Below are 23,086 nucleotides of genomic sequence, written 5' to 3' on the forward strand. Positions count from 1 at the left end.
TGCTTTCTCATTTACTTATGCTAATTGGTTTTGTGAAATAATGTAGTAAAAATTACAAGATCCCTATGAATTTTTAGTAATCAGTTCTAAATTTTTATTTTTTTTTATTCATAATCATACAATATGCACGTAGACCAATGGGTGAAAGAATAAATATTAAATTTGTTCTTATAATATAAAGTTTATATGTTTTAATCACTCCAGTACTCCACTATATCAATGCTATAAAAGCCACATTTAATACAAGTACATTGATATTATTTGAGACTGTTACTTTATGTGCAGCTCAAAATTCCGGATCACCATAATCACCTGATTATTATCGGTCTTAAATTTGAACACAAAAATACAAAAATTGTATTTACATTAATTGCGGAAGTCATTTTAAACTTTAATAGTCTATTTTAGTCTCTATTATTATCACAAAATTATAAAAATATATAAATAACTTTATAGTTCAAAATTTATAAAATATTAAATTTTTATAACTAAGGTTAGCTATTTTATTTCATCTTTCAATAAAATATTCCTCATTACTTCATGAGTAATTCATACTAAAACCATAACATTTAACAAATATTTAAGCACAATATTTTTTAGACATTTTAAATTAAAATTTGGACAAAAATAGATATTTAAACGAAAATTAACAATTTTATTTTTTTTCCAATTTAAAAACATTATTCATAACTTCATAAGTACTTTTAACATTAATTCTTAATTATTAATTATTTCTTTATACATAATATATTGTCAAATGAATTTTTTTCGTTAAAATTTACTGTACAACTATTAAATCTCTATTAAAATGTCCACTAGCGTACACTGTTTTACGTCTATACAAAATGCCGTAGCATAAATACTTGAATACTTCATTCAATGTTCTACTGTTTCAATCGATGTTATCATTAAATATCGTGTAAACCCTGCTCACCTAAATTGCTTCTGTCCCGTTGTCCTGCAGCGTTCTGATCAATAATATTATCTTTAGCACTATTAGTATCACGCTGCCGTCGATATTATTGTTGGTAAAGATTTAATATTCTCCATATATTTTTCTAACCTATTCATCATTTTTCTGAACGCTTTGTTACAGGGTGTATAATATTAATTTGGTGATTTTTTTGCGTGTCACTACAATATCAATAACCCAACAAAAACGTTTCTATTCGTTGCTACATAGATTGTTATATAAATATTTATAAATTAAAACGTCAATACTCAATATATTTATTTTATATTGTCGTTGAATATAGAAAATACTAATACTAACATAATATAGCAGTGTTTTACTTGGGTGGATGATGGTAGGACGCAAAAGAACTGAGATATCTCAACTTAATTTTCAGATATCAATTAATAGCATTTAATCGCTCCTTTTTTTAAATTAGGGTTTATAGGATAACACTTTATTTATATACCGTTATTTACAAAACGATAAGAAACCTAAACTTTTATTTTATCGATTATTATATTCTCACCAAGCACAGCAAGTGTAGATCAAAAATAATAATAGTCTTAAAAAAATTTAATTTTGATCGTTTAATATTTTTTATTTTTTTTTTTTATTTCATTTATACAAATTTAAATCACCTATTATTATGATATGTAGGTTCAACTAAAATACTACCTGAGATTATCAGTAAAAATCTTGGGTATTTTATTCAAATACAAATATACACACGAAAGTGTAAAATTCGTAAGACTTTTTCACAATTTTTTTTTCAAACTCTATAATTCTATATCTAATTAGTGTCTATACTAACGCACTATGACGAAAGTTGCATATACTTACAATCGCTCAAAATATACGAATAACTAATGAACAGTATTCAGTAGCTTATTAAAAAATATACTACATAGCTGGTATCACTATACTAACCACCGTCCAGCACACTCTCTAAATCATATACATCCTACAGTTTTAATTAAAGTCGATGGTTATGCTGATACGAAAACCCTAACAGTTAGTTCGTGTTTCTCTATAATATTTAAAACTTCCTGTTCACGCCATATTTATGTTTAAAACGTGACTTTGATTAATCAAATGTCACAATTAAATATAAAATGTATTACCGTGAAAAACAATAATAACTATTAGATATAATAATGTACCATATTACCATCCTTTAGTCCTATTATACCACAGCCACAAATGATCTAGATATTCAATTATACGTGACCAGGTGTCCAGGTTTCGATAAGAATTACTTTATTTGTATTACCTATTACTGCGTGTATTATGCATGATTTTATTCATTAGTTTATTTTTTGCTTAACTACTGTACTACAAATTACAATATGACGTTATTATAATATATACCTCCACTGTAAAAGGGAGATGACAAATATTAGAAATTGTCGCCTTATAAAAGTATAAGGATTACTAACTCTGTATAGTGTGTACAGTGTGTACATATTTTGCGTAAAATTTATTTACTATGTATAAAAACTGGTAGTTTTTATAACCATTTTGTTCATTAACTTTAAAAAATTCTTTAAGTTATATTACAATAAAATTTAGTAAAATTAAAAAAATTCCATTGCTAATCTATCGATATATTACTTACTTAAATTGATACATATAAATACACAGGTGTAGTTTTTATATTGAATATTATCCTTTTTAATTTATTAGTTAAGCAAATATTTTTACTTATCTTGTAAAAGTAAATATTATTCTATAATACTATCTTAAATTAATAAACAATAAACAGATACGCCTGAAAAAGATTATGATACCTAATTTTTCAATTGAACATGTACTTATAAGATAAAGCTGTTTCGGAATTAGGAATATCAATATTTATAATTAGGGCATTTTATAGAAAAATAGAAAGATTCAATAATATATTGATCGAGTTACTTATAATTTATAAGTTATAACCTATTCTATTTTCTTAGTATTGTTCTTATACGATATATGACATGCATAACGTAAAATAATCAATAATTTTAGATTGTTTAGCAAACTACCTATAGAGTTTAAGAATACATTCACATTTTGTTTACAATGATCAAATACACCACAATCTTTTGAAATTTTCTAACAAATATTTACGTTCTTTTCACAATAAATAAAATATAATAAATCGTGGTTTTTCTAATTTTGAAGCAGTTTTAAGATTTTGCACAACTTTTTGATGGTCTAAGTTCAGGATAATATTCAAAAGATTCAAAAGGTCTAAAAGGAATAAACAAACTTTTTTCTTTTTCTACAAGTTTCGATAATTTTAACCTTTATTTTTCGTCGTCAACGGTGATGTTATGTGGTACCTTCAAAACTATCTTATTTAAAAATAAAAGTTACTAGAATTGGTAATTTTGAACTTATTTTTAATATTTAAAACATTTAAACCACTACGACTTTCCGTTAATATTAGTTCTGATCTAGAAATAACTAATATATATATATATGTATGAATTTGAATATTCAAACAAACATAACCAATATTTCAATGGAAGTCAAACACTAAATTCAACTTAATTATTTGCCGGGTATGTAATATTTTTAAAATGCTAACCTAAATTTAATAACACTTATAGTTATATATCTACCTGATAAATATCCTTTCAGCGTGCTGGTAAATCCAAGATCGTGACTACTATCTACTTCTATTCCATTTATTTTTATAATCGTATTTATTCGAAAAGATATGAAAAACCATTATTATAAAGTTTTACCTTTCAGCGTCTGATATTTTTCCTTCTAAAAATATAATACTATCGTGTAGCTACAGATAAAGATCCATTTGCTAAATTGATATAGGTACGTATTTCTTCATTATTATTAAATGATGTCGTATACGAAGTATATGAATGATATTCAATTTTCTTAAATTTAGAGTTGGCTTCGTGCCATAAACTAATATCACTCTCAGTTTTAAAAATGTGTAAATAAATATTAACTGAATAGGTACCTATACATATAAAGGTATCTAGAAGAAATGGAAAAGTATATTATTAAAAATATTTTTGGAAACAAAAAAAAACATTTTACGTAAAATGTGTTTACGAACTCACGGTAATCGTTGGATGTATTAGCGGACAATCATAATAATTGTCTCCTTAAACTTATTTCATTTCCGTGTAAAAATGTACTCAGGAACCCCCACAAAATATTAGTTACTACTTATTATATTAGCTATTAGTCTGTTTTAATGTTTTATTGTTTATCGTTTCATTATATTATATTACTTACAATGTAAGAGCTTACCTATGCTATTTTAGTTTGTTATTATAGTGGGAACACTTTTGAGGTGTATTTGTTATTTACAATAATATTGTTACTTTCTCTATAGATAGTTTAAAGACTTTAAACTACCTACAATAAAATATTATATCATCGGTTTTCTTACAGAGATACTATACCTATAAGAACTAAAGATGTAATACTATTATAAGTTCTCAACACTTCCATTTGTTTTATTTACTTTAAGTACTTACGATGTAGTGTAGTCGCGTAGGTATACATTGTATGAAATACCACACAGTAGGTACTATAAGATCAGACACGCGAAATGAATATAGTTTTTAAATAAAAATAACTTGGAAAGTATTTGGCTTAAATTATTTTTTTTTACAAAAACTAAGTATATCATATGAAATATTTTTTAAAAACAAATGCAGCATAATATGCTGCATTATCCTACAGTATCTGCCATGGAATTTAGTTAACTTTATTGTGTTCAACAACTTCCTACAATTCCTACAAAATGTTGTAGAAAGTGTGTGATGTCTTGTAGGCTAGGCGCATACAAATAATTTTACATATCTCCGTAAAAAAGTTTAAGCAAGCGAGGTGGACAGTAAAATAACCAATTTCGAAATAATATAGTATAGTGTACTGTGTACTATCTCCGACACCGTGACAGCGATTAATTATTGTCATTAAAAATCGAACAACGAGTATTTGAGTAATAGCAAATTGAAAACCACTTGTTTCCGTGGCGGACACTGTATAATATTATTATATTAGTCCATCTATCTACCACATTAATATAATAAGTTTAAAATCAATACTATAAATAGTATTTCGGTTACCTATTGTTTTGAAGCTAAATTAGCTAATATACGTAAACATCAACTGTTTATCTCTGCCCAATAATGTTTTACATTCATATGTACCTATAATAAATATAACTTAGATTTTTATCTATTTTAAATTTCAAATATTTTGAAACAAGAACAAAATTTCAACACTGTAACAGGATTAATGTTTTTTCTAACTTCTAAATAAATTTGGTAATGTATGAGTGAATATACACTTCGTTATTATTTATTTACCCTTTCAAAACTGTGCCTACTGCTAACGTCATGGTACGTAAATTTGTTGCTACAGTATATGTTATATGCATGTGTGTAAGACAAAGATAACATTATATTATACAGGTTTTGCGTTCGATTAAGATTAGGAGTTAGGGCATTATATAGGTGATAGTTTGAGTATGAAATATGAGTTTGAAAAGATTATAAACGGCGTTAATAGGGAATTTAGATAGTGATTTTAGGAACTATTGTACTGAGAGAATCGATAACTTGAAACCAAGCCCAGAGGGACAAAAGTGATAGAATTTTAGTAATCGGAAATCACGAATAACATATATTATATTTAAGGTATATCTATCGAATATACTTGGTGTATAAAAAACAATTTTTTTAATATTTGAAAAAGGCTTCAACAACACAGGTTTTAGCCTATACATTTAATTAAAATTTAAAGACAAATTTTAAAATTAGTACAACTATGATACATTGTTTACAGTAAATTGCTTATAGGTTTATATCGTAGAAAAATGTACGGATTTCAATTATGCTCTCATTTTTGAATGCTTGGTGAAGCGAAAGAAGATTTTTAAGTATCTTCCGTGATTTAGTTTATTTGAGACATATGATTTAAGAGGACTTTATTTCTTAAAATTGTCGAGAATTATAAATTACACTAGGAATTCTACAATACATACATGATATTTATGTAAAATAACAATGATATAGGTATGTTGTACCTATTATATTCATTCTACATAAATCTATATTATAACTTTCTATAATCTCATAATTAATTGCAAAATATTTTGCACTGGTTATTTACAGAAATTGTTTATTTTTAAACCACATAAAACGTCTGTACAAAGTTATTCACCAAGCGTTCTCATTTTAATTTTTTCCTCTGATAATGAAATTATTAAATTCTGACTTGGAACTTTTAAATCTACATTAAAAATATATTCAAATACTTTTTATATTAATTTTTATATTATTTAAAGAGTGTCTATTAGCATACCTACTTCCATTTTTAAAATAAGATCACTCTTTTTCTGTAAATTATTATAATTAAACGACGTTTTTGAAAATGTTGATGTATCTAAATCTAAATTTGAACAAGCAGTTTTTGAGTTATTTAACTCTGATATATTAAGGAAATATCCTTCACTACAATGGATTTGGATGATTTTAGAACTATGATGATTTTAAAACTTTACTAATTAACAATTAATCTAATAACATTTTATAATTTATAAAAATATAGAAGTATAATAAAAATTAGTTTTAATATTATAATATTAAATTTGTTTTATATTTTTAAGGACTATTATCCTTAATATACAAATCCTACAATATTAATAACTCAGCAACCATTCGTTCAAATGTCTTTTAAGTGCATACAATTTTTCCAAAAAAATCATCTGCTTAATAGTTATAACAATTAAAACAGTTGAATTTTGTTAGTATATATAAATGCAGTAACACTATAGTATTAAACATATATACAATGTACTTACACAAAATATATAAATAAATAATACTAATATTATAACTCTTTTGCGGGAGACATGTCTCAAATTACGAAACGACTTCACTGCTGAAATTTAAACGAATTTCATTTTAAAAACAAAAAACGTGAAAGTTATTACAATTGAAATTTTATTACATTCACAGCAGACGATAGATTGTCTCCTATAACGTGAATGTTGAACATATTTTTTTGAAGGAGGATAAAAATATGTCTCGATTAATATCGTGCTATATAATAATATATAGTACGCACGTACACGCCATTTATATACTGCGTCCTGCATGTGTGTAATGGCGTTATTTATAATGTTGAATATTATGATAATAATAATATGACGGTATACTCATATTATTGTCAGTGTTACGCAATAATAAACAATTTGTCATCTCTTAGGTTTATTTTACCAACTCCACCTGATGTGATTATTTTAATTACGACGTATAAATCGGATGTCTTGTTCTTCTTAGTTCTTAACATGCTTATTCCGACAACGGTACAAAGTTTTGACCGAATCGTCTCTGTATATACTACGCACGGTTTCGTGGCGTAAACACACGACAATGGCCATTTTATTCGTTTTTATTAACTTTCCAAAAACAATTTTATGTTTTATTAGGTACTTTGGAGTTTAGAGCATAGTTTAAACTACTCAATAAACTCGAGAGCTGTGTATTATAGAGCACTGTTGTATAAAGAAGTAGGTTAGCTATTGGAAAACGACCGACTCGGCTGATGAATGCCGAGTTGAATTTTTTCTAATCGATTTTTTCAACGCCGTTAAGAACAATAAAGTTACAAAATATTATTGAAATGTTTTTTTTTCCTTGTCCCCAAACAATATTATTTTTTGTCTCGCTATAAAAGAAAAAAAAAATTATTACATCACTACATGTACATATCGATACTAAACAATATATTTCACCGCTAGTACAGAGATAAACAATTTGCATTAATTTATCGAATGAGTGGTAAAAAAAAGAAGAAGGAGAGAACTGATAATATTTATAAGTCTTTTATATACGATAACTCGTTTTATTATTCACAAAAGATTTTTCGCAGTAAAAGAATTTTTTGAATAGAACATTTTACTACCTTCTTGTGTGTGGCTTTTTCTTTCTCTAGAATTGCACAAAACGTCTTCCCTCCTACTACCTCCTACACGCCCGCTTAACCCACTACTATTTTCCACCGGATCGAGTATTCAACACGTTTCCATTTCCTACCTCATGAACCCATTTTCCGCTGTGAGTTGCAATTTCCTTGACAATTTCCCGTCAGCATGAATCGCCGAGTACGCTCAATGTTAATGATCCCGCAATAATATAATTATTCGAAATAGTTTTCGTTGATAAACGAAATACACATTCGATGTAAACATTATTTATAGCATTGCTCCCGTATATATACGCGCGTGTCGTTTATAGAAGCTTTATGCTCCAGTACGCCGTTTTAAAGCATGTTATAGCAATTGTTCGTTATTCAGTAGGTAATTGCATTTGTCAGCCATCAAGCGCGGTGGCCACAGAATAAATCCATTGAACTTCCTTTTTCATTCCATTTACAGTTTCGAGATAGACAGTGGGACAGCGAGAAACAGAAGAGACTATATATAATGAGATGTAAATTTATTTGTTTTAATAATAAAAGCGAGATGTCTGATTGTCTGATGTATAGGGATATATCATACCACGCGCACAGCGTACCGATTAGTACTTGAACATAATAATATACAATATTACAAGCATTACTATTTACTATATCCCAAAAGTGGATAGTATACAGTTAACTAGATCAAAAAATATTCATCAATATTGTAGTGAAATGTTATACAATAATATAATATGTGTGTAGTGTTGTTTTAGTAGAAATTTACTGAATATTGTTGATATTGAATAATAATATAAATAAAATATTTAAATGTATAGTGCAAATCCTAATTTATGATCCTGACTTAAAACCTCGAGACGTGTTTTAATTAGTTTAAGACAAAAGTTATTATTCAAGACTATGACGTCTCCAATAATTAATTCCGTGCTTTCGTGTCAACAAAGATAGATATATTATTCTAATCTCTAGTTATAATTAATATTTATGGAATAAACCAGTTACCAGTTTCATTTTGGTCAATATTGGATATTATAAATTATAATTATTACTATAAGTAATTATTAAGTGAAAAATTTTTAAATTTAAATTACTTAATGTAACTAGTGTACTATTAAACTTTTATAGTATATATACTCAGTATTGTACTGTGTACACATATAGATAGTATTTTACCAATACTATTCACATTTTTATTTTATGTAATTAGTCAAGTTAATTTTTGACATGAATCACTTTCTAAATGATATGCAAGTAGACAACTGAAGTTAATTAATAATAATTCAATAAATATTTTCATTTTGCACAAAAAATTAATATATCACAAATATATCGTTTTTAAAATTGTATTCATGAATAATAGTTTAAGAAAACAAACTCTGAGTAGCTTTAAAAGTATTTATATCCAAGCATGTAGTCAGGATTTTATTTTCGAAGGGGGGTCTAAATAATTTTGAACTATATTTTTATTTTAAATTTGGGGGGAGACCCCGTGGACACTTGCTGGATACATGCTTAGGTCGTATATCGTCAATGTGTTTGATATTTGATTGCATTTACATTTAAATAAATTAAATGAAACATAATTTAAAAACATATATAGTATATACTTATTGTTTATATATCATTCTGTTAATGTCAACCACTGTTCAGTGCCCATTACCCATTAAACAGCAAAATAATATTTAACTATAATTAATCACTTTAGTAGATAGCTCAAGTGTAATGCACTACTCGGCAGAGTATTTAATTTTAATCGTATCAACGCTTTTTAGCAATGCTTTTATAAACTAGGAGTATGAACTATTCCAAACATTTAAACATAATATATAAGCTTCTTCTATGAATATTCTACACTAATAATAATTTTTCAGAAAGGTAATTTTTACAATTTTTCAGATACTAAAATACTAAAAACATCTTAACGGTAAGGACAGATACCCAATTTTGATCATTAGTCCAAGCAATAATATTTCTGCAGAATTTTAGATGTCAACAATTTTCATTCAGTGTTTTGAAGGTATAAACTTTTGATGAACTGTTTAAAAATCCCGTGATATGTAATATTTTATTTTAAAATAAAAATACTTATGTAAAAATATATTACGTTTATTCTAACTTCAAAGACTCAAAATCTTAGGAAAAGATTAATCGTAATATTTTTCCAACTTACTGTATTTAAAAAATAATGAAAATATTTGTAATTCAGAAATTTAAAAATACTTAGCACGAGACATTTTTTAAATTGTACAAAAATATTTTTATAAAATTATAGACTAGAAAATCAGATAAGAAAATATTAAGTATTTATTATAGTAATATTTTCTTGACAAGCTTTAAAATTATAAAATTTACCATAGCAGTACCTTTACTTATATAATCACTATACCTATAGTGGATCTAGGACAATTGGTTCCCGCGAAAAAATATCGTATGCGGACAATTGGTCCCTTCATAATTTTATACCCGTACAATTAGTCCCCGGCTTAAAGGTTAATTACAAAATATTTTTTTATCATTGAACATTCTTTAAAATGTATTTTCAATAATATAATACTCTTAGAATATAATAACAGTTAATTGTTTTAAAAAAAATAAAAATAAACATAATAATATAATAATAAATTAATAAATAATATTATTATAGTCGAATAAAAAAATAATTTAAGTACAACATAATAATTACAATTTATGAAAATCTCGAAAGCCTACACAAATAATTCAAAAGATCATCTTTTGAAAAGTTATTATTAAAATTATTACAAATAGAAACAATGTTTTTTCCTTGTCGCTTAAAGGTTTCAAAAAATTATTTAAAATAAACATCATCATTATTTTTTGTCAACGACATCATTGTTATTGAATTAATCATTTGTATCAATTTAATAAAATTATAAATATTTGGAAGTTTAATTCTAACTATATTTTTAAATTTATTATTAAATGCTTCAGAATTTGTTATTAAAAATACACAATTTGTTTAAATTTTATATTGCTTCAAAGCTTAAAAATTGAATTCAAGGTCATTTTAAAAGTATTGTATTATTGAAAAAACATTTTAAAGAACGTTTAATGATAAAAAAATATTTTGTATTCAACTTTTAAGCCGGGGACTAATTGTCCGGGGACCAATTGTCCGCATACCACCTATAGTAAACCAAGACAAGTATCCAACAATAATCAGTGTCTAGTGTTGTAACGTGTAGTTATTACTTATTTTTCGTAGTTACTAAAATTGCATTCTCAACTCACATTGTTTTTGTTAATATAAAACGTTGCAAGATTAAAATGCTGAGATAAAATAATGAAAAGTTAAAATCTAATAAAAAAAAATTTATTAAAATGCGCATTTCTTCTGACATCTTGAAGCCATAAAATAAATTATTAAATTATGTAAGTGCACGAAATAAAGAACCGTTAAATTGAATTTTTAGTAAATACAATTTTAAATTCTAATTTGTAATTGGTACCTAATAATAAAGCTATACGATTTTAAAAACACCATGGTCTTTAATAATCTATCCAACTAAACTGTTTTGTTAAGATAGAGGTATTATTTTTACATACCTAATATTTTAAAGGTCATGTGGGCATACCTAATCTGGCTAATCTTGAAGCAACACTATGATATTTAGTATTAACAAAAATTTGTAAAAATATAAGAAAAAATTGAAATATTTACAGTGCATTTGTAATCGGAATGTCAGATTTAATGACTTTTGGGAATCAACTAGCGTCTGTTCCCTGAGCGACCAAACCACGGCACTACGGCAGGATAGCAGAATCGGAATTAGCTGACATAGTATACGATGGTTTTTTCTTAATAATGTGCTTCTGGGTTTTAATAGTCGATTCTTAGAAAACTTTTGTAAACAAATTTAATTGTATAGTCTTATTACTATAGATAAACTCAGATAACCTCATGCGTGACTCATGCTGTGCAATGTAATGATGGTCATTACCGGGGCGGTTACTGGCTATAACATATTATGTTTAGATAACCGTGATAATGACTCGATACCAAAAATAATTTGTTTTTTCATTCAATTATAGATAATTTATTTTATATTTATATTCTAGTTTTCAAAAGGTCAAGACAATCGTGAATACAACTTTTATTTATTTCAGGTATTGAAAAAAATAAATAAAAATTGAAATATTTTAAGCATTTATTGTATTTTTACAATTCATAAAATTAAGATATATCATTGTTGAGATCCAAAATTATATAATATAAAAAAAAAGTATTTTTAATATTTGTATTTTCTAAGTACATTTTATATACCTATACTTATTATAACTGCAGTAGCTGCATATATTTGATTGATTTTGATACTTTAGGTCCACTTAATTCGTAGACGAATCAAAATAAACCCTCTTACGTCAAAAAAGCATGCAAATATTGACGTGTTGAAATCTCTTTACAGAGTAATTCTTTTATCAAACAACACTCATTATTTCAAAAAGTATTAATGTTTTTGAAAATTTTTTTTTACATAGTTTCAAATTGTTAAAAAAACAACGTTTTTATTAAAAAATTATATTTTTAAATATTTTTTAAGTTTTTTACTTTTTTGAATGACAACATAGTGTTTTGATTTCATATTCCAAAGCAGAATAATTTCCTGAGTATTTTGATACATAAAATTCGAATTTAGGGTGAGTAGTTTATGAATTATACTTATTTAAAGTTTAGACAAGCGGAGTAGTGGACAAACATTTTGCGGGATAACCTCGTACCACTCCACTTCGCGCAACTAAACTTTAAATACGTATAACTCATAAACTACTGGCCCTAAATTCGATTTTTATGTATCAAAATACTCAAAAAATTATTCTGCTTTGGAATATGAAATCAAAACACTATGTTGTCATTCAAAAAAATAAAAAACTTAAAAAATATTTAAAAATATAATTTTTTAATAAAAACGTTGTTTTTTAACAATTTGAAATTACGTAAAAAAATATTAATACTTTTTGAAATAATGAGTGTTTTTTGATAAAAGAATCACCCCGTATAGCTAAAATACACTTGCATACATGACGACATAGATGCATATGATGTAATATTGCACTAAGATAGTAAAGTACTATTATACTTACCATTTCTATATTTAAAAATAACAGTCCAAATTAACATACATTAACGATAACCCCATCGTTTTTTAAACAAATTTTGATCACTGAAAGTCTAAAAACTAATAAAATTTAAATATTAAAATGATTTGTATAGGTATAATATGAAGATGTACCTGTGTATGAAAACTTTTAATTATAATTATCAACACCTTACTCTTAACGCGAGTCACGGTTTGTTTTGAGTTTACATACATCCTCGGGGGATGAACAAAAGACACGATAATAGAAAACTTTTCTGATGTATTACTATTATTGTACAAGTCAGGTAAAAACTTTCAAAAATTATAAATTTATAATATTAAATTACAAAGTCGTTGACAAAAAATAAAAATAATTAGGCAGGAATACAACTACTCGTATAATATACATATCTTAAAAACTAAGAACCATACCAAACTAATGAAGGTACATGCAAAAGTGTAAACATGCATAAGTAAGCATTATCATCTATTATTCTAGCTACCTCCTACTCGTTAATCATTATCTAGAAAATCAAATTAATTATAAATAAATAATCGTTTATGCCGTTTATAGTTAGGTATATAAAATATATATAATATATATAAAAATAAATAACAAATAGATAAGAATTATTATAAATAATTCGATAAATCAGTATCGATGTAAATAAAAAATAGTAAAATTATCTTGAATATAATACTATTATTATTCTGATTTTATTAAAAATATTTGTTAACAAAGACATTAATTCCAATTTATGTGACTCGTGTAGTTATATGTTTTTGATACGTTAATAATTAATCGATACATTAAATATACCCATTTGTTTACTTATTCATAATCAATTTACTGGATCAAATGTTTTCTTACATTTTTATTTTATTATTTTTGTTTATAAGTTAATACTTGTCTTATTTACCAAAGAAATACTTTTAGTTCATTACATAATTTAAAGAATACTAAAATACTAAAATAATTAATAGTAAGCAAAACAATTATATTTATAATTGGATCAAAGTAAACAAATTGAAACCTTATTCAACATTTACGGTAGTTGTAGTTTATTAAAATCACTTAAGTATTAATCTTGTTTTACTTAGTACAGCGCGTGGGACTATCTGGTTCAGAATACGAAAAACAAAAGAACAATAGTTATATTAGCTGCGTATTGTCTTGGTGTGGCTAAAGGGAAACCGTAGCTAATCGAACTTAGAAGCTTACCGGACAATGAACCTAAAGTGATAACCAAAGTAAGAAATTACTTTTGAAAGTATACGGATAAAGGGGGACGACACGTATTTTCATTTGTGGGCAGTGTTGTCCTAAGGAAATGCGCGCACATTAATCAGACACCCAGATTGATATCATTACCTATAGCCGTCGCGACCAATAAATTTCGAAAGCAGACCTGTTGTCTAGAGCTCTTTGAGTATCCAATTTATTTTCACGGTTTGAATAACGCTATATGTCGGTGGAAATGGCGAGCGTATACAGTTTATCCCAGGAGAGTATAGAATAGAAAAAATTCCACCAAAGTTTCGACAATTTTTTATCAGCTCATCTCCGCATCGCCGTTTTGTCCAATGGACTTAACTGGTGCATACCCAGGGTTAGGTGAATGTGTCCGGGAAGAATTATGTGACCTGAGGCCAAGAAAAAGTTTGCCCGCGTATACTTGCGGTCTTTGATTTCTTATCTTTTTGACTTTTACGAATATATATACAAGCGTCTACCAGCATGCCACTTCAACTTCTCGGTATTTATTAAGATTTATGTATCCAGTTTTAAGAGACGCATTAACATTGACTTATCTGTAGAATATTATATCATTAATAACATTTTTAACTTCTTTAAAATCCACAATTTAATAATAATAATTTCGCGTTTAGGGAAGTAAAAAAGTAGTTACACAAAAGCAATACAAATAACATTAGATAATATACGTAATCTGCGATGTACGAATAGATTTCGAAACAAAGATAATATAATATCATTTGGTTAAGTACAGCTTTATTGCATTGATATATTATACTACATGGTAATGATTATATGATAGTCCATCTAAAAAGTTACTCGAACCTAATAAGAGTTGCTTTAAATATAGTTTGTTCAAAACCAAGTTATTACAAAGTAATAATATATAATATAATAATTATATTAAGCTTTGTCTCCTCGATAGTTTTTATCGTAGTTTATTATTTATTATACCATAATAATAAATAACTACTTACTAGTTACTCATAATCACAAAAAATATCGATATATATTATGTAGAATATGAAAAATAATTTACGCTATGCAGTTTATACCTACCTAAATAACAGCTTTAAAACGTAAACTATCAAAATTATAATGTGTAATATCGTCTATAAAAAGCATAACGCATCTTTATATTTATAATAACATCACACAACATGGCTATTACTTATTTCAAGATACAATAGACGATCTAATTAAATTTTAAGTATGAATGTATTCTTCTATCATAATATAATATTCAGTTATAGATTGTAGGTACCTACAACCTATACTAAGCTCTACTTACATATGCCTCTATTTTTGTTTGATTTTAAAATTCACAAACAAACTTTTAAAAAGCCGATATCTTAACCTTTTACCACATTACTGAGAGAGAAATATAAAGAGAATGGAATTTTTATGTAACTGAATTCGATTTATTAATTTTATTCATTTTTATTCATTTGTATAGTTAGGTACTTAGGCACTTATGAATTTAAAATTATCCATTTTTTTAACATTATTTTTGCGAATCTAATATTATTAACGAATGAGAATACTATTAAAATTGAATATAACAAGTATCATTATCAGCAAATTGAGATGTTGGTGAACTAGGATGTCAACAAAATGTGAATGTTTTCAAAATATTATAAAATCAGTAAATTTAATCAGAGAAATAAGAATGAGCCGTCTCCCCATGGCCTATATGTAAATTAAATTTTATGAAAATATAATTATTATTCATATTCATAAAAAAAAAATGTAGTAATTGAATTAATTTATACTTCACATATTATTTTAATAGATATAGCGTCAATTGATGTACGAATTGTATAAAGCACAAGTCATTACTATATAGACGTATACTATACGTCATATACCTAACCTAGTATATAGTAATGATATGGTATTATAATAGTAGGTATTAAGTATTTTATAAACACAAGATAGGTAGATATAGATCTATAAATAAATCTAATAAACCTACCAATCTCGGTATCTCACCGCATCACTTGTTATTATGCCGGTTCCACGCGACGATAGTAAAACGCGATATTCCTATTTAATGTTGCTGGAGAAAGGATTATCTATACCTCTGACTTCTGACTGCAGTGAGGTGGACGGCGCGGCGTTATATGTAAAAGGTCGAGTGGATGTCGAAGGCCACCCGGATTTGTTTACATTAATTATATTGTTGGGACTACCTATAAGCTTATAACCCCCTCCCTCCCACAACATTTTGACCCTAATTGTGCCAAAATATACCTTTAAGATACTTATACCTAATGGATAATACTCGATAGTAATTAATATTATAAATGTGTATATTCATTACTTAAATTGAGGTATAGAAGGATGTGTAAATGTGCATCCTCATCATCTAAAACCGTATTAAATGGACAGATCACCGAGGATACCTACATATACCTTATCCGTAAATCAATGCTAATTAGCAGATTACAAAAAAATATTTTAAGCCGCGATTACTGATGATTTTATGGTTACCATGGTACCATACTACCATTTGTAAAAAAATCTGGTTTATAGATTAGTTTATAGATAGTTCAGTTATTACTAGAACTAGCATTTTAATGATTTAAAAACCTAAGAAAAATAACCATTAAAACGCCATCTTGAAACAATAATAGTAATTTTTTATTTAAATTTATATGCCATAACATACAATAATTAGAAAAATTTTATTTAATTTTAATTTTAAAATTCAAATAATTAAATACTTATATTTAAAAAAAAAAGTCAAAAATTCAACAATTTTAAAATCCATAAAATAACTGAAATTCTGGATTTTCGGACATTTTGTCCAATTCTAAAAATGCGCTTGGACTTTTCGTCCGACTATAAAAACTGAATCCGGACTTTTAGTCCAACTTTTTTTAAAACGAACTTTTTGACCGATTACCGCGATCCCGATACGGATCGGTACGTAAACGTAACTACTCTGTAGTTCGTATACATTTTTTCTTTTAGAAAATCTTATATTGAACTCGTACAGATTTATATAAAAAAAAAAAATACTAATTCAAAAGCATGTACCAATGTACCAATATTTATACCTTAAGTTATTTTTATACAGTAGGTATATTATATTTTATTATTTTCAATTGTTTCATGAAGGAAAAAATCAGCATAGTTGTTTGCTCCATGATAACACGTATCAAACATTGATATTGTACATTTTGTGATTGTAAAGCTAAGATCGACGTCTACAGATATCTCTGTGATGATGTCTGTCGACAAAACGAATTAAATATTTAAAATTTATGGAATTTAATATTTTACACTTAATTAAATCACATTATTCGTGTCAAAACATTTTGTTTTCGGATAATTATAAATATTTAATATATTAATAATGGATTTTTCGTTACTAGTAAGTTAATCATTGAATTAGAAAACATTATTATCTATCGCTGGGTATTTATGAACTTAACATTTCGCAGGAACCAACTTTATACACTGTCAAAGGCATGGCTATTTTAGACAATGATGGCAATCGCATACTGGCCAAATACTACGATGATAATATATTTCCAACGATTAAAGAACAAAAAGCATTTGAGAAAAATCTATTCAACCGCACTCATAGAGCAAATGCAGAAATTATCATGCTGGACGGAATTACATGTCTGTACAGAAGCAATGTGGATTTGTTCTTTTATGTCATGGGAAGTTCACATGAGAATGAAGTAAGTATACTGGCTAAAGTATATCATGCAAATTACACATATACATGGTATTTTTATATTTCAGTTGTTATTAATGAGCGTCTTGCAATGTATGTACGATTCAATCAGTCAAATTTTAAGAAAAAATGTGGAAAAACGAGTTGTGCTAGACAATTTAGATGTTGTTATGTTGGCATTGGATGAAATTTGTGATAATGGGTAAAACTGCACTGTATTTTAAAATCATTGTATAAGATCTATATGCTCTTTATGCTACAGTCTTGTATTGTTAATGTTCTGTACACACCGCTATGGTGGTGATAAAGATTTATTTTCTCAACTGTGTCACCGTAGTAGTGTTGTATCAGACTTAATTTTCCCACTACCACTGCAATAAAATAAGTGTATATAGACCATGGACCTTAAAAAATATATTTTCTACAGTATTATATTGGAAGCCGATTCTGGAGCAGTTGTACAGAGAGTTGCATTACGAACTGATGATATACCAATTGGAGAACAAACTGTTGCACAAGTTAGTTACATATTTTATAACTAGCAACCCAATTATATAATCTTAACATGCTTATATATGTATAAATATTTTATTTTTTTTTTAGGTTTTCCAGTCGGCAAAAGAACAATTAAAATGGTCACTATTAAAATAACACTATTATATATAAATATTTTATCTAAATCTTTCAGGTATAAGATGTTTAACTTAATATATACCATTATTTCCATTGTTTATATAAAACTATATATTTATAACTTATAATTAATACACAATACATTTATAGATGAATTTGTGAAAATTGTAATTTTTTTTCTAACCAATTAGCAAACTGCAGCAATCTTATGTCATCAAAATTTGACGCCATTATTTGTATGCTAATTGGCATCTTATTATTTGATAATTTTACTGGTATAGTAATAGCTGGACAACCTGGAATGTTAAATTAGTATTGAATATAATATACTAAATATATGAAATTCTGTAATAATTTACACTTACCAGTCATATTGGCTGGTTGGGTACAATAATCTTGTGTGGCACACTGTGTACGATTATCTAAAGAAGTAAATTCGGATAGTAATGGAGCAGTAGTTAATGTAGTAGGCGTTACTAAAAAGTCATAGTTTGATTTCCATAAGTTTTTGAAATCTTCTGATATCAATCGTCTTACTTTTAATGATTGCATGAAATACTTTTCATAATTACTAAAAAATAAAAATAAACTACATTACAACTCATAAAATACAAATGATGAATATTACTTGTATCCCAAATATATGAGCTAATAACTTGCAAAAGTTATTGTCACTAGTAATTTGTAACCTGACAATCTAATTACAAGCAACCAATATGACCAAGTAACACTTCATTAAATTAAAATGTATATAATTAACTAATCAAATAGCAGATTTTAAGACAAATACAAAAAATTTTATTGGTAATAAAATAATAAATAGTCATAGTTTTAAACTAACTTTATAGATCGCCCAAAGTGTGTTATGTGGGACAATCTCAAGGGAAAGTTTGGGAACCGCTTTTATAGATACTAGTTGTAGTAAGATGCATAGTAGGTATGTAAAACATAAATTACATGCCAAAATATTTTCTCATCATTATCAATATTTTTTTTAGACACAAGTAATATTTAATCTGTACTATTAATCTTTAATAAATTTACCTTCGTAAAAGAAAAAAATTTCCACTTAATATTCGAGATCTTACAACTTCTCCTAAAGCTTCCATTCGAGTAGTAGTGATTAATGATTCAAATGATTTATGATCATTTGTTGATCGATAGCCATAGAAGAGTCCTGTGTACCGTGACATATTGCTTGCTACTTCACAAGCATTCAATACTGAATATGTGGCTATTGAGACACTGGTATGAGGCATTGATACCTATAGAAGTTAATTAGAACATTTTAGAGGTTTAAATAAAAAAATAATAATAAATATAATTAATAATTATACCTTATTTACTGTGCCTTTAAAATCGTTAATGAGATTTGCAACAAAATCCCAGGCTTCTTTAACTTCATCTGACAAACCCTCACAATTATATTCTTCGGGTATGCCAATACGACATTTGTCTATTGAAAAATCAGTTTGAAATAAATTTGTATCCAAATTTGAGTCAACACATGTTGAATCATTTTTATCTGGTCCAATCATTACACTCAGCACTGTAACCACATCTTCAACAGTTTTAGCAATAATTCCAGGTACATCCATTGAATTTACTAAAGGTATCAAGCCGTGGCGTGATAACAAGCCATAAGTAGGCTTATAACCAACTACACCACAATATGAAGCAGGATTTCTTATAGATCCACCAGTATCTGATCCTAAGGCACTAATTTTAACAAAAACATAATATTAAGAAACTTTACAGTATACTTCACCTGTCTTTTTAAAACTCACGCTACACACATTCCAGAAGCCACTGCAACACAACTGCCACCAGAACTACCGCCTGCAATGTGCCATTGGTTGGATTTTGAACACCACACATTTTTAGTAGGCCCAAAAATTGAATCTACAGTGCCAGAACTTGATAGGAAAAATCCAATTTTTATACCATATTGAATTTAAAAAAACTAAACCTACCCCATTGCAAATTCATCCAAGTTAGTTTTGCCAATAATTATAGCACCAGCAGTTTTTAAACGTTCTACTACCGTAGCATCATACACTGGTACAAAGTTCTGTAACATTTTTGATGCGCATGTTGTGGGCACACCCTTAGTACAGAAATTGTCTTTGACTGCAATTGGAATCCCTTCCAGTGGTCTCTGTGTACCTAAACATAAACAGTTGTTACACTTATAGGTAATCTCAATAGTAAGAGAATAATATAGTCTAATAATCTTTTGGGTATGCAATAGTATTATTTAGGTACATCCATTATGACGGTAATAATTTTTAGAAGCGATCAGTTGTTGGTATAATTTCTAATGAGAATCAACAAACATAAATACCATCCATCAGTCAGCAGGTTTATTAATAGTAAGTTTTATTATTTATATTAAATAATTTTAAATCAATGTATTTTAAAAAAATTCAGAAAATATATAAATGGCTAGTATATGTAATTGTGAGAGTAACAATTTTGTACCTAAAAAAATACTTTACGAATAATTAAAATCTTGCAGCTTACGATTTTTGTCATTCATCTACAGCAAAATTTTATCGGTAAGTAATTATACAATTATTTTCGAAATAGAAGGTACATACCATTCTGCAACCGTTTATGACTCTCCGCTACTTGCCGGTCTCCATCTCGTACGACATGCACGAACGCATTTAGATTAGATTTATTTTCAATATCACTCAACGTTTTGGCGTAGAGATCTACGGCCGAAAGCGTTCGATCCCCCAGCCGCTTCTTTAGCAACGATATCATTGTGCCCGAATATCAACTCGTGTTATGTACACCCTGACAAGTTAAACGGGCGATCCAAGAAAAATATTTTTTATAGTGCCTATTAAAAATAAAGTTGATGATCAATCCAAATGTATGGAAGGTGCTAAAACTAGGTTTGCACTATTTGCAATCTGTATAACGTACTAGGTAAGCATTAAGCGCCAATCACTTGGCACGCGGCAGCACGTTTAAGCTTTTTCAAAAAAATTAACTTTTATTAATAGACAATATTATTAAAATTTCGCGGGGATATCATCTATCATCAGCAATATAGTTTGTACTCCGTTGGTCTACAGTTGTTGTGACTAGAGATCGTGATTTATGGCGATCATGCTGTTCTACGTTATGAAATTACTATGGCGGCAGACAATCTGTTATCAGTATCATGATATTACTATCACAGACTGTTTATTAAATTCATTGAACTTACGATGTAGAAAAGATCTTCTATAGCAGGGATGGGCAACTGAAAGTTATTAGAGGGCCAATTTTTAGAAAATTAAAATTTAGCGGGCCCGAGTCTAGAGAGCAAAAAAAGGTCATTCAAAATATGCATTTTAATTTAGCATAGACGTAGTATAGAGCATAGACGATTGACTTTGAAATTGTATGATATAATTTGAAAATGTAGCGTGGGCCAGATAAGATTCGGGTGCCGCTAGTTGCTCAACCCTGTTCTATAGTATATTATACGGTTATATTATAATATATGGTAAGTTCAATGATTATATGAAACAAGTGTTTCCTTCTTTATAGCCTAATTTTTTTGGTATTATCATAGAGCAATCATTTTATTGGAATTTGGAAATTTGGTACTCATGTACCTATGAATAAAGAATCTATAAAAATCATCGATTTTTTTGTAGAAAAAGGATGTAATTGGACTTATGAATGAAAGTCTATCACATTGGTAAACCTAGGAGAAAAACATTTGTATGTTTACAACATAAACAAAAAAAAATAATAATAATAATAATATAACTATAATAAATTAATAGAGAAATTGCATAACAAAATAATATGATTAAAAAATTAATTGGTCAATGTAAAAGTATTGTTTATTGGTTAAACTTAATCTAATTTATTTTAGTAAAAGTTGAAATTATCAGTTTTAGTTCACTATGATCCTCTTAAGCAGGAGTCACCAATTAATATATTTTAAGGGCCACATTAGGAATCTGAACATTTTTTGTGGGCCATTAAAATTATAAGTACATAATATAATTAGTATTTACACATATAATGTAGTAGTATATGTTATTTATTATTGTCTGCGATCAGGATAAAATTTGTTCGCAGGCCACCATTTGGTGACCACTGTTCTAAAGTTTATTTCAAATATTTTTCATTTTCCAGTTCAAAATAATTTTTTTTTATTATTTTTTAAATCAATTAAATTAATACATATCCATAATTAATTTACTGCTATATATTTTAAATATCATATTTTATTTTATTTTTTAACAGTAATTGAAAATGAAATAAATAAGGGATCAAAAGAAATTATTAATATAGATACCTAATAATATTTACTATTTTTAGTTTTTAATAAATGTTAACATTATTTATGGTAGACAGATTTTAGTAAGTTATAATTATTACTAATAATTAATAAATAACTTTTGCATAATTGAGCTACTCTTTTACATAAGTAATACTTTGAATATAATTTTATTAATCTAAACTTAATTGAAATATTATAATAATTTCTCAAATAT

The 23,086-nt window shown here is 26.9% G+C and overlaps 2 protein-coding genes across 3 annotated transcripts; one reads left to right on the forward strand and one right to left on the reverse strand.

Annotated features, from left to right (window-relative positions):
* Window positions 1-17,471: 17,471 nt before the first annotated feature.
* LOC113556176 (coatomer subunit zeta-1) lies at window positions 17,472-18,710 on the forward strand. The gene is made up of 5 exons (XM_026960979.1): window positions 17,472-17,633; window positions 17,704-17,949; window positions 18,014-18,147; window positions 18,373-18,463; window positions 18,549-18,710. Exons 1-5 carry the CDS (start codon window positions 17,616-17,618, stop codon window positions 18,594-18,596), a joined length of 537 nt encoding a protein of 178 aa, XP_026816780.1. The 5' UTR covers window positions 17,472-17,615; the 3' UTR covers window positions 18,597-18,710.
* Window positions 18,635-21,714, reverse strand: LOC113556163 (glutamyl-tRNA(Gln) amidotransferase subunit A, mitochondrial). Of its 2 annotated transcripts, XM_026960965.1 has the most exons (8): window positions 21,513-21,714; window positions 21,179-21,426; window positions 20,552-20,744; window positions 20,366-20,494; window positions 19,916-20,297; window positions 19,623-19,843; window positions 18,944-19,149; window positions 18,635-18,874 (listed from the first exon to the last, which is right to left on the reverse strand). In XM_026960965.1, exons 2-8 carry the CDS (start codon window positions 21,345-21,347, stop codon window positions 18,723-18,725), a joined length of 1,452 nt encoding a protein of 483 aa, XP_026816766.1. In that variant the 5' UTR covers window positions 21,348-21,426; window positions 21,513-21,714; the 3' UTR covers window positions 18,635-18,722. The 2 variants fall into 2 exon arrangements, with proteins under 2 accessions (XP_026816766.1, XP_026816757.1); XM_026960956.1 differs by having other exon boundaries at window positions 21,179-21,714.
* Window positions 21,715-23,086: the final 1,372 nt, after the last annotated feature.

The sequence above is a fragment of the Rhopalosiphum maidis genome, chromosome 1 (assembly GCF_003676215.2).
Source record: "Rhopalosiphum maidis isolate BTI-1 chromosome 1, ASM367621v3, whole genome shotgun sequence".
NCBI lineage: Eukaryota > Metazoa > Arthropoda > Insecta > Hemiptera > Aphididae > Rhopalosiphum > Rhopalosiphum maidis.

Bases quoted from the DNA above. Each gene is read 5' to 3' on its own strand.
- LOC113556176 (XM_026960979.1), top strand. The intron at 17,950-18,013 runs GTAAGTATACTG...TTTATATTTCAG, and splicing joins GAAGTTCACATGAGAATGAA to TTGTTATTAATGAGCGTCTT. The intron at 18,464-18,548 runs GTTAGTTACATA...TTTTTTTTTTAG, and splicing joins GAGAACAAACTGTTGCACAA to GTTTTCCAGTCGGCAAAAGA.
- LOC113556163 (XM_026960965.1), bottom strand. From the start codon at position 21,347: ATGATATCGTTGCTAAAGAAGCGGCTGGGGGATCGAACGCTTTCGGCC. The intron at 20,745-21,178 runs GTATGTACCTTC...GTTTATGTTTAG, and splicing joins TCATAAACGGTTGCAGAATG to GTACACAGAGACCACTGGAA. The intron at 18,875-18,943 runs GTAAGTGTAAAT...TTAACATTCCAG, and splicing joins CCAACCAGCCAATATGACTG to GTTGTCCAGCTATTACTATA.